At 40.6% G+C, this 20,416-nt stretch overlaps 1 protein-coding gene across 3 annotated transcripts in view; it reads right to left on the minus strand.

The window, feature by feature from the left end:
• The window catches only part of MANBA (mannosidase beta), a 57,643-nt gene extending 40,810 nt beyond the window's left edge, over positions 1 to 16,833 (minus strand). Inside the window, exon 1 of one of the 3 annotated variants that reach the window (XM_057417968.1) lies at positions 16,612 to 16,833. In XM_057417968.1, coding sequence (XP_057273951.1) covers positions 16,612 to 16,626 — 15 coding nt within the window. In that variant the 5' untranslated portion in view covers positions 16,627 to 16,833. Of the gene's footprint in view, positions 1 to 8,525; positions 8,700 to 9,033; positions 9,229 to 16,611 lie in introns of those variants that run through there. The other 2 variants (XM_057417971.1, XM_057417969.1) reach the window with 2 other exon arrangements.
• Positions 16,834 to 20,416: the final 3,583 nt, after the last annotated feature.

A 20,416-nucleotide genomic window follows, 5' to 3' on the forward strand; every position in this document is an offset into this window, starting at 1 on the left:
ATACTCCAGTTGTTTCTGTCAACTAGTCTTGATGTGGTAAGGCTGAATGACATTGGTATATTTGGAGGGAGGAAGAAGAGGAGGGAAGAGAAAAGGAAGAAAGGGAAAAGCAACACAATTTGGTTTGGTGTATAAAACTAAATAACTACTTTTGAGAATAATGCTGCATTTATACCGAATGTGTTATTTTCCTGTAATCATACTACCCACGAAGAATAAAAGGCACAGCTGGTCTAAGCTATGTCCTTGACAGTTTTTGCTTCATGCTGTATTTATTACCTTAGCGGGGGATCACAGTGTACCTCACCTAGGCTGAAGGGATCAGTTAATGTGCACCTGACAATGCATGGCTTTGCACATCATACAAAGGTAGCAAAAATGTATGGTGTTACATCGCCGTGTCAGCCAGTTCAGAGTGCAGGTATCTGGGTCAGTGACTGACAGCTCAGTTCAATCCTTTCCAGCAGCTGCACAGCTCAACTGCTTTTCCAAAACAAAGACCAGTCTCTTCTGGACTACATGACTCAAACCCAGCTAAAAGAGAGCATAGCTGCATTAAGGTTTTCTTTGATCCAAGTGTTGTACAGTACCAGCACAGCTAAGTAGCTGCCCTGAATATCCAGATTCACACTGAAGAAAATCTGCCCTGTTTTTTGTTTGGCTGTTTTTTTTTCCTTCTTGCTGAAGCTCAATTTTTCTCCCCATTTCAGGGGTCAGTAGAGATAGTAATGACACTTCTGAAGTTGTTACCTTCTGGAAAATATGTTTCATATTCTCATATTTGTTTTATAACTAACAAGGCCAGTCTGTAATATAAACACAAACCTATTTACATGGCAGAGCAAAATCATAACATGTAAGTGACTGTCATCAGCAGCATAATCCTTTCTGGAGACCCATAGCAATATAATCTTCAGTCCTTGAGCTCACACAGAGGGAAAGTTGTCAGCTTGCTTCTACATGCTATGCTCTTTCAATCAAATTTCTCACTGTGAGGGAATAAGAGTCAAGAAGGAAAGGGCTTGTCACCTCAGTAAAATCGTGGCCTCTGCATTGGTAATACAGTGTATTCTCTAGAATTTAAGCCACCATAAACTTACCAGAACAATTACTGAATTTTAAGATACTGTTACTTTTACATGCAAAATGTTTTAGGGAATATATCTCAGACTTTTATTAACATGCAATATTTAAGACTAATAAATGCATATTCAAATGCAAAATTTAGGCTTACAAAAGAAACTCTGTTAAGATTGCTGTATCAAGACAATGAAAAGCAAGCATCAAATGTAGGAGACCATGAAAACCCACAATATATCCTTAAAAAGCACATTTTTAACAACTGTTTTGCTTTAACTTTGTATACTACCTTATTTTAGGTCACGCTTTGGAAAATGTGCATGTTAAATTTCAATCATTGCCACCGCATGTGTGAAAGATTTAAAAGGCACAAGATGCAAGTTGCAAATGCAGTATCAACAGCAGACTGTAAAGCCAAAGCCAATCTGGTTGGCAGTCAAACTGACATCAGTTCCTCATCAAAGATCAAGACCCTGCATAAAAGAAACCTACACTGTTTCTCCCACAAAAGCATGAATACCAAGATGCTAATGAAGAAAGACCTGACCTCTGAAGAACACAAAACTGGCTGTCTAGCAGCAGAGAGACATGTACGAATGTTTCATCAGAGGCAGAAATTACATCATCAGATGGGCTCTTACAGCAGTTTACAAACAAATGGAGCTGTTTGTTCACATCTCTTCAGAGCTCACTGCAGATCCGTTTTCCTGAAGGGGCTTTCTTCGTCTGTATTAGTCTAAAGCCTTCCAACTTCAAGAGATACACTGACTGATAAAATATGTGTCATAGAAAGTGCTAATTAACCCCTTTTGACTTGCACGAATACTGTTTTTTCCTCATAAGCATCCACCTTTTTAGGTGGGAAGCTCCTAGTTTTGTGTACCCTTATATATAACCTAACAGCTTATGGATAGCATTGCTATATAACAGCTTATACATAATAGCTTATATATCACACAGAAAAGCTGTTAAAGGCTAATAGTGGTTAATCATTTTAAGTATGAAAAATGTGGCTTGTAAAATCATTTATGTAGCAATGTTCACGCAATGCTTTAAAGGCAATTCTCAAGGCTCAGGAAAAATGTATGACCACCGCAAAGTCCTGTAAGAAAGGGAAATAACTTCGCCAATACACTTGCAAGACTATTGACTTTTTCATTATTAAATTCAACTATTCTGAGTGCTGGAAGGTGCACCTATAGAAGTCAAATTGTTTGGATTTATCTGAAACAGAATTTCATCCCATATTAAATAAGCTCACATTAAAATTAAAGGTTTAGTTCAGAAAACTGGATGAAAAAAAGGCTATTTTAAAACTCTTAAGAGCACTGGGAGAATTTGAGAGATGGTAGGAAATAGACTGCACATGTATTAAATACACTTCACATTCATTAGCTCAACAGCTCAACATGTTCCTGGAAGCAAGTCATGGAGGGGTGGAGTCAATTTCATCTATTTTTAGATCCTACAAAACATGACAACCTCACATTTTCCTGCTCCCTGCAATTTGGGGGAAAATTCTGAACCACTCAAGCTCCCTGCCTGTTTGCTCCCTGCTCCCAGCCTCGATGTTATAAGCAAGCAGCAAATCACCTGCTAAAATGAGGTAAAAAGCCCTGCTACAGGTCATCAGAAGGAAGCAATTTCCAGTTCAGATAACAGGACATCAGCAGGACTTCAAAAGCACTGCCGGCACTGAACTGAAGGCACTGCTAAGCGGCTAGATGGAAACTCCTCCTTGCAATGATTTTAAGGCGATACTGAAAAACTAGTCATATAAGGTAAGAGCTTCTCCCATTAAGCAGGAAATGGATGAGACATGAACACATCAGAAATGAGGCCCAAAGCCAAGGGAGTAAGCTGTGCCAGGGCTTCAGGTCCACACACAACCAGGGCAGCACAGCACAGGCACCTACCTAAATGACACTAGGCAGAGCCAGTGGGATCCAAGCAGAAGACCAGCGTGTAGTAAAATGAAATGCAATAAAGGGAACAAAACCCAGATTCCTTTGCCTTATCCTACTTTTGTTATGATCTAATTTGAAACTGACATGCATGCTTTTCTCTCAGAAATCAACTCTGCTGATATTTTATAATAATATATTATAAATAACAATATATTAATATATAATACTATGATATATTATGATATATATTATAATAGATATAATATATAATATAATAAGAAAATCCTGGTGATGTAATACATTACCAAAATGAAACTTAATGTTTCATGATATACAACTTAGTGATTTTGCTGTTGCCAACTTCAGACCAGAAGCTAAATAGTTAAGATACTTATCTATACCCACGCACTCCTTGATATCTCAAACAATAGCAGTCAGGACATTTATATAACTTTCAGCAAGGTTCACATATTTTGAGCTGGAAGTCAAGCTGAACTAACAATAGTGACAAATGGACTGTATCCACAGAACATGAGTTTTGGAAGTACATCCTACAGTAATTCATTGTCAGTAGTTGCTGTAGCAAAGCAGTAAACTGAACACTCAAGATGTGTTACAGTTGAAGACAGACAAATACTACTAAAGAGTTAATCAACAAGATATTAATAGCTCTTGCTTAATATTCTTTGAATACGCTGTTGTATTTAACAGGATACTATAACTTTTGTCTATTTTAAATTCACAAGCTTTCAAAAGATAAACCTGAGTGCCCTTTAATATGCTTTTGAACAGTTCCACAAGATGTTCATACAACTCAAGAGAGCACATATGCTTTAACAGAAAATAATATATTAATCAACTATTTCATCAATGAATGTCATTTAACGTGTTAGAACCACACAATACCCAATGCAACTGTTACCTGGCTTCCTCTGAAAAATATAAGTCATGATGAAGTTCTATGTGTTCTACGAAGTGTCAGAAAATAAGCAACAGCATATTTTATGAAAATGCAAAACAAGTTACGAAATATACACCACTTTCCAAAACTGCAGAAATATCACTTGCAATACACAAGCTTCTGTCTCTTCTAATATATTTTAACATCTAAATATGACCAAGACCACTGTAACCTTCTGCGTCAAGTGCATGTCCTTGTGGTGTAACAGGGCAAAACCTGGAGTGTTATACAGCCCCTAGATTAACATCACAGTTGCAGACCCCCCTACTAGTTCTTTACAAATCAAAGTGACGAGCTAACAAGACAAAACAGCCTTTCTGCAGGAAAGCAAACGGCTGGCAGATGAGAAAATATAGCTACAATAGCCATATTCATCAGAACTGAAATTTGACAGGAGTCACCTACCAGCAGAAATGGCATCATGCAGTACTTGGCCAGTACCTGTGAGGGAACAACTATTTCTAGCACAAAGACTTAATGCACAAGTTACCTGCTGATATATATTGCTTCTCAGAACAGTACCTGAAAGAAAATACTGCGCTGGCAATAGACAAACGCTAGATCTTCAGACAAAATGGTTTCTGCAAATCTTCTCTTTCCAGAGATTTAGGGTTAGCAGTGGATTTACTGCAAGTTTGTAAAATGCCTTTGCTTACACCTGAGCTTTGCACTAACTTTTTTCAAGTGACTGTTACCCTTGATTATGTGCATTTCTCATGTCTTTTAAATTTTACATGTAAATGGTATTAAGAGCTATGGAGTGTTAATGAAATGTTACTAAAAAAGACCCCAGCTGAACACATACTCTGATACCGTCTCCTGCCCTTTGAGCTTTTATCATAGTTAATCCAGCATTTGAACTACATTGGTTGAACATGGAAGGAAATAATACTTCTGTAGGAAACTCAAAAATATCTTCCCCAAGAGCATTTTCTAGGACACATGCATTTGGTGCATTCAGAAATATGTGGCCATCCAACATCTATTTTATAAAAGAAAGAGTAAAAACGTCTCTAGAATAAAAGCTAGAGAAATGAGAAATGAACCCTTGGTGTCAAAGAGATGACTTTCAATTCAAAGCTATGGCCTGCACAGCAGATTCAAGTAAGGCTACAGACATGCAATCAGATCATCCCTGGGCAAAAAACAGTTTGTGCATCGACCTGAACTTGAGATGAACCACACACTCATAACTAAGTTGCTTGCAGCCTACCCTTGTAATCTAAGTCACATTTTTCAAGCTTAGTATCTGGCAGCTTATTCTTGTTCCTCTCCTTCCCCTCAGTTGTGAGATGCTCACTAAGCTACATTGGTGGAGTAGGCCCTCCCAGATTTTGTTTTGAATTTTTTATTTGGGTGCTAACTCATTAAAAATTCACAAGGATACAGAAGCAAAGGATGCAGTGCTATTTGCTATTTGCCATTTGCAAATCACACAGAAAAACAGTGCACAGATTTCAAAAGGTTGCTGAACATGTGGGTCTTGCTATCCAGAATAATTTAGTTCCCACCAGCTTTGTTCTCCTATTTCCTGGTACAGCTTTTCAGACCAACCTTCGCTTTTGATTATGAGCTGTAAGCTTCTGGATTGCTCGTTGTCGTGGTTTAAACCCAGTCAGGTAATTCGTTCGCTCACTTCCCCCCCTTTCTTGCCCTCCCCCTGCTCCCGGAGGGACAGAGAGGAGAATCGAAAAGAATGCAACTCCCACGGGTTGAGATAAGAACAGTTTAGTAACTAAGGTATAACACAAATCACTATTGCTACCACCAATAATAACAATGATAAAGGAAATAACAAGGGAAGAGAATACAACACCTCAGCACCAGCTGACCGATAACTCGGCCCCCAAGCCCGACCAAGCTCCGACCGATACCTCCTCCAACCCTGCAGTCTCCCAGCCCTTCCGGCTAACTCCCAGTTACATCCTCGGCATGACGTGCTGTGGTATGGAATACCTCTTTGGTCAGTTTGGGTCAGGTGTCCTGTCTCTGCTTCCTCCTGGCTTCCCCTCCCCCCTGGCAGAACATGAGGCTCACAAAGTCCTTGGCCAAACCAAAACATCGCTATCAGCTCTGTTCCCGAGCTGAAAGTCAAAACACTGCACTACACCAGCTACCAAGAAGGAGAAAAATGACTGCCACTGCTGAACCCACGACACTCATCTAGTGACATTTTCAGTAGGATGAATAAAAATCCCACACTCCACAGCAAAAAGCAGAAGGAGCAAATGAAAACAAACAAAAAAAACAAAACAACCCTCCAAACCAAAGCTGTTGTACTTAGGCAACTACAATAAGACTAATTCTGCATTTGACACAGACTCCAAAAAGGCTGATTCCCAGAGATAATGAGCACTGAAGAAACAGAGCAACCAGTCCTTTATGCTTCTAAGATTCAGGCTGTGTGAATGCTTTTGTACACAGGAATACAATTTCAGGCAGCTGCATTTGGAAACATTTGGTCACAAGCATTTTCACCGCAATGAGGAAACTTCAGGACAGGCAGCTCAGCCACACTTTGCAGCATGAAGCCACACACTGGAATAACAAATTACATCACTGACTCCCTCCAAAAAACTGCTTTGCAGAATGCTACAAATATGGTGATAGGCACTGATTACATTTAACACTACCTGAAATAGATCAGAAATCTGCTAATGCTGTTCCTGTATTTTGGTATGCTCGCCATTCTATCTTTTAAACAAAAAGGTGGTTTTATAACAATTGAGTTATCCTGGTGAAAATACTTGTGTGAACAGTTCTTTTCTGTAAACCAGACTTTGCTAAACTGAGTAAGAATGGGTTTAAATCAATCTTTAGCAACCTGTACGTACCTATTCATAGAAACAAGTTAGATCATCCTGAGCTTGGAACTAGCCATACACCAGCCAGGTCCAGTCCAGAGATAAAGCAACCACACTAGTGAGGTATTTCAGTTAACTCAGCTCCTCCACAGAGCATACTAATTCTAACACCACCGACTTAGCACCAGTTTCCAAACAACAGTGGGTTCATATCCAGACATATCAGCAAGTGTTTGGAGCAAATTCATACTTGTATTCATGTAAACATGCCATAAGCGTCCACAACCAACCATCATCAATTTAATTAGCCAAGCACCCATCTACCTCTTAGCAAGCCCCATGCTGCTGGCCAGCAGCCTGACTAAGCTTTCCCACCTCTTGCAGGCTTGGGATTCTGCCCAGACACATGAGAGTTCATGATCACAGCTTCATTTTCAACTATCTGACTACTGCTTAAAATGACTAAAATGACAAGTCAGTTTAAAGCAATGCAGCTAAATTAGCAATCACGTTTCCTCACTTCATAAGAGTACTTAATGTGAGTAGTTAAGTGTGAGTCTTTCATTACATCATTATCTTATGTGCCTGAGTCAGTGCACTGGTTAGTTCACACTTCCTATAGTAACACCTCCCAGCACAGCCCAACATCTGAGATGTTCAGTTTTTCTTAGGAACTTCTGGATGGGAAATAATGGCACAGTTCTCTTCACTGACCCTCCATATATGGTCTACCTGCCCACTGCACTGTTTAAAACTTTAGAAAAGCCATACTAAAACCTGAATTGTATATGTTCAAAATGTTGTGTCACTGAGCACACAGATGTTGAAACAACAGGCCCTCATGGCTCAGCTTATCCCTTCTTAGTGTATTTACCTTTCCAATGTTGACAATTTATCTGGCAATGACACTCTCTGGAATCTATTATTAGTACTGGGATTCCCAACCTGTACCAACACAATAATGCTAAAATTATCCTGCCCAAAGTGGCATCCCTTTCTCCTTTCACCTCTCTAACTTTAGTCAGAGCAGAGCAGGAAAATAATCTGAATAAAAATAACAATAATAACAGTAACAGTAATAATAAAATTGTATGCATCCAGAATGTATTTTTCAAGTAAATGCTGAACAAGAAATGCAACACTGGATGAACAAAAAATACAATATTTAGATATGCCTGATATACTCAGGCAACATATAACAGTACTTCACATTTTCTAGAACAGAGGTGTATTTCTCAGTTTTATAGATGGTTTTGTGAACCACCACTTTTTATTTCCTTTCCTTGTTCCAGATACGTATTTTGCTTTCCATGTATTTCCTTTTAAAAAGGCGTCTTATTTTAATGATGACCCTGTTGGTGCCCTGTTTTTCGTCAGGTCTGAGTGACAAGCAGCTGATGCTGGTATCACAGTACTTTGCTACCAATCAACAACTGCAGCTTTGATAATTTGTCCCAGAAAGTTGTCAGTGTGTTTTCAAAAATAAAAGAGGCAATAGCAAACAGAAGCATCAAAGCTTCTTAGAAGTGTTGAAGCAGGAAGCAGTCTTTTAAATGTAACAGTTTTATACTCATGTTTCAGAATATACTTCTCTTAGGCAGCATGAGAGTATACAATCTCAACTGTTCTGATGTGCTTCGCAAGTGCTAAAAGGGATTTTTAATGGACTGAAAAGCTTGAAATCCCCACACTTCTTGCAACAAGTCAAACTTCAAAAGGATTGGTTTAGTTTTTCATTCTTTTGAGGCAGTACTGTAGGTAAACATGACTTACGTGTTGTGACAATATTGTAGAAACCTGGTGTCAGCACCTCGGTTCCATGTCAAAACAGCAGAATCTCCATATACTGCAGAGCACTTGCATTTTTATCCCTGGCCCAATTCGGGATTGCTCTGTCACGGATAACTTCCTGTTATCCATCTGAGGAATCTGCGGCCACCAAACCCTTTGATACTGGAGAGGCTGAGGAAACTAAATCCGGCTGCTGCACCAGATCTGCTAGCAAAACCTAGAGCAGCTGAGGCAGCTGCCGGGACAGAGCAGCGGTTTGGGGGTGAGGAGGTTTCCCCTAACCATGCTTCTGTAGATCCCACACTTGGAGATCCCACTGCGGGGCTGTTCATTTCCTGTGTGGCAGGCTGCTCACTTCGGAGCGGAACGGCGTGTGCGAAGTTTCTCCTCTGGCCCGGCTCTGGCTCTCCCCACCGCGCCCCAGACACGGGACGCCGCCGAGGGTGAGGGGAAGCCGTGCGAGCTGTGCCGGCGCGGCTGCCTACCGTACCTGGATGAGGCCCGCGCGGTGCAGGGCGGTGTGCACGCAGCCCGGCACCTCCCCTCGGAGCACCACCGAACCGTTCCCGTTGCCCAGCCGCCAGCTCCCCCGAAGGCTGTGCACCTCCGGGCCGCCCGCAGCCGAGACGCCGGCTGGGCCCGCAAACGCCGCCAGCAACAAGAGCAGCAACTCGGCTCGGCCCCCGGCAGCTGCCGCCCCCCACACAGGCAGCGGGCATGGCCGCTGGGAGGAGCGAGCGGCCGGCGCGGGTGGAACGGCGGATCCGCGCCGCATCCGCCTCACCGCCATGGCCAGAGGAGACAATGCTGCGGGGGGATGTACTGACGGACAGATGGGGATGCTGTGAGGACAGGGACGCGACCAACCGGTCTTTGCAGCACCCGGACGCGTCGTCAGAGAGCTGGGGCGGTGCTTCGGACCGTTACGGCCCTTGAGGGTGGGGCAGGCCGGTACCTCCTCCCGCCTCCCGTTAATGGTGCCGCTGCTGGGTGGGAAGCAAAGATGGCGGCTCCTCAGAGGGTTTCCCGCCAGCCGGAGAGCGGCCGAGCGCATCCCGCCTCGGACCGTCCTGACAGCAGGCGGGGGGCACGGCGGCGCTGTCGCTCCCTCCCCGGCCAACGACGGAACGGGCACGGGCACGGGCACGGGCACAACCCCCGGTTCAAGCAAGCTGGGACAACGCCAGGACAGAAGGGCTTGCTGAGGAGGGCATGCACATTAACAGCGGAAGACAGACAAACAGAAAGATTGAAGAAAAAGAAAAAAGTGTGTTCCTGTTTTCTCCAAGAGGCGGTACATTGGAACATTGATAACAAAAGCAGGATAAGGTTACAGATCTTTTATACGTAGCAAATTTACTCGGATCTCTAGAAAAGCACAGTGAAGTGGGAGGAATAAGGAAGAGCTGTGACAACACTGCGACAGGTACTTGCAGTGCTGGTTCCCTCAAGTCATGAGATTTTATATGGCCTCTTGTCTTCCACCTCCTCTTTCTCATAAAATTAGGCACATAAACCCAGAGCAAACGTCATGAACATGTTGTTAAAAAAGTACTCGTGTTTCTCATAAAGCAGTGCTAACACTGTTGCTGTGGATTTGGTTTATAAAAATTTAGTATGTTTCTCTGCAAAGGAGCAGAAGGGTCAGCTCCAAAGAAACAACCTCAAGCATGGTTTTCGACCACACTATTGCTTTCCTCTGTGCCCTTGCTAGCTTAATCCCTTAATTGACAGCCCAAACCCAGGACTTAAAGCAACAAGTTCTTAAATGGCTTAGTGGAAAGAGGGAAAGGCAACCAGTGGCCTGAGCTCATTTAGGGGTAGCCAGCCACCCTACTTCATGCTGTGTTTCCACTGAGCCCTGGTGAGGAGGGGCCTAGATCACCTCTGTGAACCAGCAATGTTTCACAAAATGGGATGGTTGCACTTCATCTAGCTGCTCCTGCAGCTGGAGCTGTGCATCAGGTAGAAAACAGCTGTGCAATCCACTCAGTCTCATTTCACAATATAGGTAAGTGCTCAGACATTGAAAACTCTCGCAGTTGTGACTAGCCCACATACCTTCCGAAGGTTGTGACAGCACGGAAGACCATGAACTTTTAGGACTGGGTTTGCTGTAATGCCTGTTCAATTATGAGGAGATTAGAAAGCAATTAGTTTGCTTTTCTTGGACACAGCAGACTACTCCCTCATACAGCTCAACATAAAATTGAAAATGCTCATTTTAGCAGCCACTCCATGACTTTAGCTTATGGTTTGTGGTATTTTGAGGTGGATTTGGTTTGGCTTTCATTTGTGGTGGTGGCATTTTTGTTGTTTATTCTTAACATATAGTTGATTTAATGAATGTTTCATTTGGATTTGTATCATTTTTACTTCATTTATGAACCTGGTCAGAATCTTGGCCAGGCTAGTAGTTTGCTGTCTCAGAATGCACTTAAGTGAGAAATCTATGCCTTAGAACCAAATAATCTTGCAAACTCCTTTAAAGAAGTAATGCTACTGATAGTGTCACTTATTTATCTTCCTGTTCCTTTTTTTTTTTCCTTTTAACAGAAGAGTCAGGTCACTGTGCATACAAAGAAAGCAAACTACTAACTGCACGTAGGTGCATACATATGATTATGTATAGAAACGCAACCAAGCAATAGCATTCAAAGAAACCCCAATTAACTGCAGGACTTAATTCAATTTTTCCATTTTTGCCCTTATGTTTTCTTATTATCTGTGATTGACTGTAAAACTAAAGGAGGAAAGAATATGCAGAGCATCTTGGGATGCTAAAGAGTTATTTAACAATATATATGCAATTCATACACTAAATCTCATAAGAATAAAGTGTGACTGACACAGAAACATGCTGCTGCTCCTGGTGCGTGGCACAGAGCACAAGAGTGAACCACAGACAAGAACAGGGATACCAGAGCTCCTGTCTTAGCTCCCAGCTTTCACATACCTAATTCAGCACACTGTAAGAATCCATCCTAGATAAATCTTTAAACATTACTGGACATGGTTAACATGCCTTTACATTTTTTATCCAAACCCTTTTGAGCTGACAACCCTTCAATACAACATAAAAACGACAGTCCTTCCATTCATCTGCCATACAAAGAAAAAGTACATGATGTAACCGCAGGTGATTTTTTGTCCCCTGAGAAACACTGGTCCAAGAGGAGAATCAGCAGCTGATCATCTTTTTGTTGCTCTGAAAAATTTCTGCTGCCAACTTCAAAAAGGGATGGCCAGGACCCATGCTGTGTGACAGCAGAAGCCTGTGCAGAAATTTAGCTGTTGGAACAGTTCCTCTGTGTGTATTTTTAAGACTGAGTAACCCACATTCAATATATTGACTGAAATGCAGGTCCCGTTTCAGTTCAACTCCCAGCTATCTTTTAGTGAAATTGGCAAGAAAGACTTGTCATTGTAGATTTGAGTTACTTGAACTGGCTTTGCATGTTGCAGAATACAGTCAAAATGAATAATATTCTCACCTTTTATAGTTCAGACTACAAAATCGCTATACACTAATAGTCAAGAGCCTTGTTCTGTTTCTGTCTTTATCTGTCAGGATAAGGTGCTGCTTAAGACATCTTATAGGATATTATTTCTCAAGAAGCAGATTTTCAGAGAATGAAATTTTAATGCTACCAAATAACAACTGAAAACTGGTTTTTGTTTTTTGCTGGTTTGGGTTTTTTTGGTAGTTTTTTTTTTTGTTTGGGTTCTTTTTGTTTGTTGTTTGCTTTTTGATTTTGTTTTTTGTTGTTGTTGTTTTTGGTTTGTTTGGTTTTTGTTTTTTTTTTTCTTAAAGATCTTTTTCAGCACGTCATGTGGTAGCTTCCCGTAAGAAGGAAACTGCATTTCAAGATGTTTACTGTACTTCCGTGTTTTCTTTGCCTTTTATTCCTTCTGCTGAAGACTGACTGGAGCAACACACACACACAAAAAAAACCTCAACAATGCTGTCATTAAGTATTCTTAGAACATGCTGTTTCCTTGTTCAAGGCTTATAATTAAGTTAAATCATGTTTCATTTTCATGTCCCCATTTTAGGGTTTGCTTTTTGTTTTTTTTGAGGGTATTTTTAAACAAATGACATTTTTAATGTTTAAAGATTCAGGAGTATTAAAGGCTGTGGCTTTATCTTTTTAAATCTTAAGACACAGCACAACATCTCTTGTGTCACTTTATTTTACTGTGTACCATATTCAGTTGCTTTCTGAAATGTCACAAATTTAGGTAGCAGTTTACTACAATTCTTACTTTACAATACTGAAAGCGGGTATTTTTTATCAACTAAGACAAAAAACTGAAGGGAAAAACCACGCCTTTGGTTCTATTAGAATAAATACAGAGTAGTTCCATTGAAGCTGCCCAAATTGTGCCATGTTAACCCTGAATTCTTTTGTTTCCAATTGCTCTGCAATCCATCATTGGGACAGGCTGTGGCTGTTTTCTCTTTCAAATTCATATCCAATGAGTTCATGCAAAGGTTTTAAACAAATAAGTCTTCACAGAGTTGGGTGCAGTACTTCAAGATATTACTGCCCCCACCTGTCCACCCAGTACCATTCTTCTGCTGAAGGTTACCACCTTTGAAGCAAAACATGGATTTGTGTTCCCACCAGTTTGTATTGGGGCTTACTGTCTCTTGGTAACCGCACACCACTGCAGATACGACCACCACACACCATGTGTCAAACATGCAGACCAACGAAAGGACCATCTACTTTTGGGAGTTCTGCACAGATGCAGCAGTATCCATGCAGACCATGTTGGATAAATACTGGTGTCAAAATGGACTGATGTTCTATGACTGCAAATACCTTAAGACAGTACAGCACGCCTGTGAAAGCCCTACAGCTCCTCAATGTAAGGCCTGTCCTCTGTTTTGTAACTGCCTCTGCAAAACAGAACTGCTATGCAAAATAGTTACTCCCTGGGCTGTCACAAAGGCAATATGGTCCAGGAAGCCCTCCAGCTATGAATGTGTAAAGGATAGACAGAAGGAATGCGTTTCAGACATTATTCAGTATTTATCTTGAATTCCATCCAAAAAGGATGTTGAAAATAAAATGAGGAACTAAATTAACATTGCTTTTAGATGAGGACACTATTAATACATCACTAGAAGAGAACATTGTACTAGATTATCATAAGCAAAATACAAAATGACAGTCTTAAGTGGTAGGCCTAAAGTTTCTTTCATAATTATTGTAATGTCTACAGGTCATTGCAAGGGGATTTACTCAGCAAACAAAATTACTCAACACTAACAGTCATGAGTAATTAAAAATAAGTGTGTGGAAGGGAAATTACTGCTCCAGACAAAAACTATATGGAGGGGAAAAAGGAAAAAATAGGTATACAGTATTTTTATTTTGAAGACAAGCTCTTCAGAAGGTGGAATTACCATAGCTTTTACTCTCTTCAGTTTATAAACAATTTTGAAACAATCCTAATCTGTAAGGATTAGGATTGTAAAATATATTTTAAGAGTATATAACACTGACCACTGTCATTTACCTTCTCTCATGAGCAGCGAAGTCGCTGTCTTAAAGCTAGGTGTGGTGCTGCCCAAGCTCCCTGTGAACTCTCATTAAAACTTACTTAAAACATGTCTAGAATCAAAATTGGTTCTCTGGCACTTACAGGAAATCAGTAGTACAGGGAGATTATGAACCACCTTGTTTAACCTTTCTTAAAGGTCCAAAACTAGATAGTCATCTGTGGCCACAATGCAATGTATGACTTGTCCCTAAACACCCCAAATTAAATCCCTCAAAAGACGGGTATCACAAGTAACAAACTGTTTCTCCCATGATGGAGGTTCAAGAGGCTTCACTGAGCCTGTACTTCTCTTGGTGATTTGCGAGCTGAGTGCAGGACATACCAAGCAGATTACGCTAAATATGAAACACATCCAGCCTACTGTTTTAATGACTTTTTTCCACGCAGGTATTATGAGAATGTCAACAAAAATTTATAGCTGATAAATTGAATGAGTAACCTTAAATGGAGTTGGAGTTGCCAAAATAGCTGGGAGCTGCATGTCTTTTTCTAGCTCAGTCACCCCAGACAAACCACTGGGGCAGGTCTAGACCTCTGTTTCTCAGACCTTTAGTGGGGGTAACCTGGCTTCAGCACTATGAACAAAAGGTGTGCAGTCATTTCTTCAAAAGTGACCTTAATGCAAGCACCAGGGAATATTCACAATGACTCTACTGAAAACTGTGGGTACACAGGAGACACTTTTTTTCCTTCCTGAGAGATTAATGATTATTTCAGCTCCTACAAGAATTGCCAGAATTCTTAATCAATTAAGTCCCCAATGAATCAACTAAAGCCCCACTTACGCAACAGCATAAGCCAAGAACTTTCCTACATACGAAAAAATCTTCACTTGTCTGAGTAATTCCAGTGCAAACCCCCTACATAATGGGTACTACGTCCTCTCACAGTCTAGGATGCTACATGCGCCACACTGCTCACTGCACTGGAGCAAATGTCTCAGGAGTAACAGTTACAGAAACTGACTCATGCATATTCATCAGGCAGATGTACTTTAATAGGGGCTCTATGATTATTTTTTTCTTTTCCAAAATGACTTAGTACATGAATAGCACTAAAAATACGACTTTATACATTCCTATCTGTAAAAAAAAAAAACCACAAACAAAACAGCATTATGTGTTCAATTCTCTTTGTAACAGAAAGGAAAGACTGCTGCAGCAAACAAAGAGAATTAAGTACTAGAAGGATCATAGAATACCTCAAGCTGGAAGGGACCCATAAGGATCATCAAGTCCAACTCCCTGCTCCTCACAAGGCCAACTAAAACTAAACCCTAAGACCAAAAGTGTTGTCCAGATGCTCCCACAACTCTGACAGGATTGGTGGTGTGACCACTTCCCCGAGGAGCCTGTTCCAGTAACCAACCACCCTCTTGGTGAAGAACCTTTTTCTAATGCCTAATCTGAACTTCCCCTGGAGTAGCTTCATCCCATTTTCTCGTGTCCTGTCATACTCATGTATTGCCAGACTACACATTTCTTGGTTTCGTACTAGACTTTTAGTATTTTGATACTTGCAGTGGAAGAAGGAAAGGCAGGCAGGAGGTCTATGGCTAAAAACATTATGAAGAGCCTTAGAAATCTGGAAAGAACATTGTCTCCTCAGCTGAGTCCTCCAGAAAGAAGGGCACCAGCCTCTTCAGGGACCAGCTATATTAAGATACTACTCACACTCACTTTGTTTACAGCTAAATTTTCAGTGGATCCAAATAATGTGGAGCTCAAATTACTGCCTATACCTTCGATAGCTGCTGCAAGTGTCACAGTTCCATGGAAGAGCTCTGGTTTCTACCCACTAGGACTGCAGATAAGCACAAAGGCAATGGCAACCTGTAAGAAAGAGTCTAAAAGAGCTCACTGCTCCCACTGCCTGGGATCCTCCAAGATTGTTTCAGTAAGCACAAAGATCTTTAGCTAGCCTGAACTGGTACAGATCTACTGAAAAGAGGAAAGCTAGACGTTAACTTCAGTTAACACTGTATATAAATATTCAGCATACATGTCTATAGAATGCTTCACAGAAGTGCCACAACATTCTGAAAGTATTTAAAAAGTTTTAATTGAGTTAAAGAGTGAACAGCTACCTAAGTTTTTGGCACTTTTTACATACTAGCAAAATAAACAGCATTCAGCAAACAATCATTTCCAGAGGTATGGTGCTCTGTTAAAAGGGTTTCTTCACCACAAGAAGTCATGACACCAAGAGGTTATTAAGCACTTAAAAGGTTTAAGATGCAGAATCATTTTGAAAACCTATATGTCAATAAAGGTTCTAGTATGTTGATTCTCTCAGCATTTTCTGAATACAGTTTATCAGCAGTGGTCATATTGATAAATACAGTTTTAAAGGCCTGGAACTACATCCTGAGGAGTTTCAGTCACACCAAAAGATACTTAAAACTGATTAAAAAAATAATTTAGGTGATTTAGTTTAATGTAGTTCAATGTGCCTAGCAAGTTGACAAATAACATTTTTTCCCCTTATCATTCACCTTGGAATCCTCCATACTTGGTCACAGCCAGGAAGCTTTGGTTGGAGGACAGAAGGGTACAACTAAGCTTCCTTCTGCCATCTTCCTGCTTGGACAATTCACCACTGACAGCTTAACACTGACACGAGGAAGCCACTGCATGACTGGAAATACTCACTCATTGCTCAGTGAACATTTTGGTGGCAATCTGAACTTGGACCGTTTTCAAGACACTTTCTTTGTTGTGTTCTCTAAATACCAAGGATGCTGATCCAGTGTTTATCCTTCCAGCTTCCCGGCAATGACCCATAATCTTGTAACCACTAACTATGATTACTACTACTTCCTCCTAGCGCAACTCTTCTAGAAGAGCTTATCAGTTAGCTGCAGCTGGCTCAGAAGGTACAGCTGGCGCCTTCTTCCCTGTCCACACCCTAAATTATTCATGATGTATGTGTCAGCATATGCTACATGGTAACTTTAAAAACTCAGACTAACAACACTGAGCTCTTCCCCTTCACACTCTTGTCACTGTGTGTCTGCACCCTACATTCCTAACACACAGCAGTTGTTTCATCTATACTCATCTAACCTAAAAACTTAGTTTCTTAATCCATTTTTTCCCCTATTTTTACAAGCTCTTTTCCAAACAAGAACCACTACAATAGAGTAAAAAGAGTATTTGCCAAGTTACCCCTTCCCCCTTTCTTCATGCTTTGCATCTCAAGAAGCATTGCTTGCCCTAGCAATAGCATAAACCACTGGTTCATAATTTAGAAGCACTCAGGAGTCCCCAGGTGCTGCCCAGCTAGCTTACATAAAAGAGATTCCGCACCAGATCAGAGAAGGCAGAAAAAAGAAGCCCTATCTAGCAGGGTAGATATATGCGCTAGAAACATGTAAAAAGAAGTGCAGGTCTCTTAAGGTGCAGACAAACTTTGCTGGGTGGCCACGGGAAGGAAAATGAGGTCAGGAGGGCTGACTGGTCAACTACAACCTTTATCTCCTGCCCTATGTTCTAGCTTCAGTTAAGCAGCAAACAGCAGCTTCTCTTTTCATCTTCCTTTTTTTTCCTGTAAAGCACAACATAATGCATGTGTAGCCATAAGATGCCATATCAGCCATGTTAAGGAAAAGCAAACAAAAAAAGCTGTTTCAGGGAAGTAGTTTTGCATCCAGAATTTTTAAGGTAACCTGTCAATGCCTTTCCACAAGCCTGCCTTTTCATATTTTCCTTCTGAAAAGTTGGAGTATTTTTCTACATCAGCCATATCGGTATCAGAAAGTATTATGTGCAAAAATATAACCTCAGGGTTAACTGCATTTTCTTAAAGCTTCAATTTGCTCACACCATTCATGGTTAATCCAAACAATGCATTTTTTCTTCTTTCCCACTTTAAAAATAAAAGGATTATGAAAATCCCTTTTATTTTTTTTTTTTTTTTCACTGAAACAGCAATTCTGAGTGTGAAGTGCAGCACATATGAAGTAGTAGTGGAAAAAAGCCTAGCTAAATTAAGTAACAGTCACCTACCTACCTATGTTCTAATTCAGTTGCTTTTGATTGTCTGGTGAGGATACCCAGAAGTGCAGCTTTCACTGAATTTGGAATGGATTCTCAGGAAACATAAATCATTATAGAGGTATCCTCATGAAATAAAATACAAACTGTAAAAAACATTAAGCACAAGTTAGTACAGTCAACCATAGAAACGGGGTTACGATTAATTTACACAAGAAAGTTCTGCCTTTTACACCGGTTAAACTCCCTGTCTGCACTTGTCCCATGGCAACTTGTCACTGAACTTGGAACTCATTCCAAGCAAACTGTGAACTCCCAAACCAAAGGATTTTTATACTACAAAAATTGGGATTGAAGGACACTTACACATTTCAGTTAGCTTCTCTTTGCAGACAAACCATGGGAGACTGTCCTGCTTTTTATAGCACTAGTTACCAATATCAAACTTCCATCTCCCAGGTGTATAAAATTTCCTTCATTATTTAGGCAAAGCTAACTGTATTTAAGCACCCCAACTATACAGAATTATTTCATCTTGAAGATTTTATAGTGTTACTACTACATTAAAAAATACCATAATAGTTTGCAAAATAAGCTTACGCAAAACCACTTTCATTCTCTTTTGGAGGGCTTGTATTTATTTCTACTACATGTAACAGGAGATTTGCAAAATCAGACAGTGGCTTAATATACACTGATGGCACACTGCCTTCATAAGCTTCTGCGGCAAGATTTTCTCATTATAGCACCACTGAAGCAAGAAAACTTTTCTCCAAACATCACATTTCTCACACACCCCTATTTTAATTGACCTGGCTAATCTATTTCTATATGGTTTGTTCTCTGGCTTTTCAATTCCAAACCTCTGAGAGATCAGTACTGTGGGTTCTAATAGAAATATCCTGACATTTTTTAATTAATGAAATCCTCACTGGGCTTCACAGTAAGGAGGAGAACTGAAGGGTGGAGTGGAAAAACACAGGTAATACAGAAGCGGAACAAAACAGACAAAAGATAAAATTTGTACTTCTGTTTGTCGAGGCAGATGTTACTTAGACCAGACAGACGTGCTTAAGATGTGCAAGACTTTAACAAACTTCTCACAGAGACAGACATAGAGGCACAGAACTCTGCAATGGGACAATGTATGGTTAATTCAAAGATGAATAAAGTTGAGACAAAAGCCAGAATTACCTAGATGATAAGCATCCTTAAGTACAGAGCTTCAATCTCAACAGCAGTCATTTAAGGAGTAGCCTACTCTCCCACAGGCAATCAGGTACAACCCCAGACTTAGATTCAGTTAAAAGCTAAACCAACACATTCGTATCAACACTATGTCTCCTGACGAAGCTTCCTCCCCTCACAAACTAAAATTCTTCAGTTTGAAGAAGGTACTGAATCAGCAGCATTTCCAGTGGACAGAAAAAAAAAAAACAACCAAAACAACAAGCTATTCTGAAAAAACACCCTTAAAAAAAGAAAAAAAAAGGCAATTACTACTTTACACAGAACTGTCCTATCAAATTCAGTTTAATTTTTGGCACCCATCACTGTAAAGATGACATTTGTCACCTCTTCTAACCTAATCAAGACAGACAGCTGTTCTAAACAGTTACAGCAGTTACTGCTGCTCACCTGGAAGCTAAACTCTTTCCCTCCACAACCAATGCATATTAAAAACCCATGTGTCACCCATGCAGCACAAAAATAGCTGGCATCTTTGAACCACCCCTGCAGAGGACTGAGTGCTTGCTTCTAAATGACATAAGGCCAGAATTAGTGCAACATTTACAAAGGAGAATGGCAAGTCTCAGCACTGGCTTGTTCCATACATACCCCCAAAAGCACATCTGTCTACACTGAATTGCTCTTCCTGAGGCTACATCTGAACTGCTATTTGACAGGCTAACCTGGACACCTAAAATTCCAATTTATCAGATATAACCTTATTCTAGATTATTTTGAAGCCAGCTGGTTTTACCCTACAGACTTCATGAACTGACAGGAATGCATTTTCACTTCACAATAACATTACCTTCTGTGCCTTCTCTCTCTTCTACACAATTAGCCAGGTTTGTGTCCTGCGTTACCATGCTTTCCCTGCATCGGTCCTGCACTGTTGCCAACATGTAATATTTCAGCCATCACTCCAACTCCCTTTCTGTATTTATGCAACAACTGCCTACAGAGATTCAAATCCAACTGTTTGGCAATTTATGCCTACTGTATATTTATGTGGAAGGCACAGGGGTAAAATAGCATCCATTCAATGACACCAAGAACTGAAGAGCATAAAGCAAA

This window comes from Pezoporus wallicus, unplaced genomic scaffold (assembly GCF_028554395.1).
Source record: "Pezoporus wallicus isolate ANWC-B61680 ecotype Strahan unplaced genomic scaffold, APGP_CSIRO_Pwel_v1 contig_6999, whole genome shotgun sequence".
In the NCBI taxonomy this organism is placed as follows: Eukaryota; Metazoa; Chordata; class Aves; order Psittaciformes; family Psittacidae; genus Pezoporus; species Pezoporus wallicus.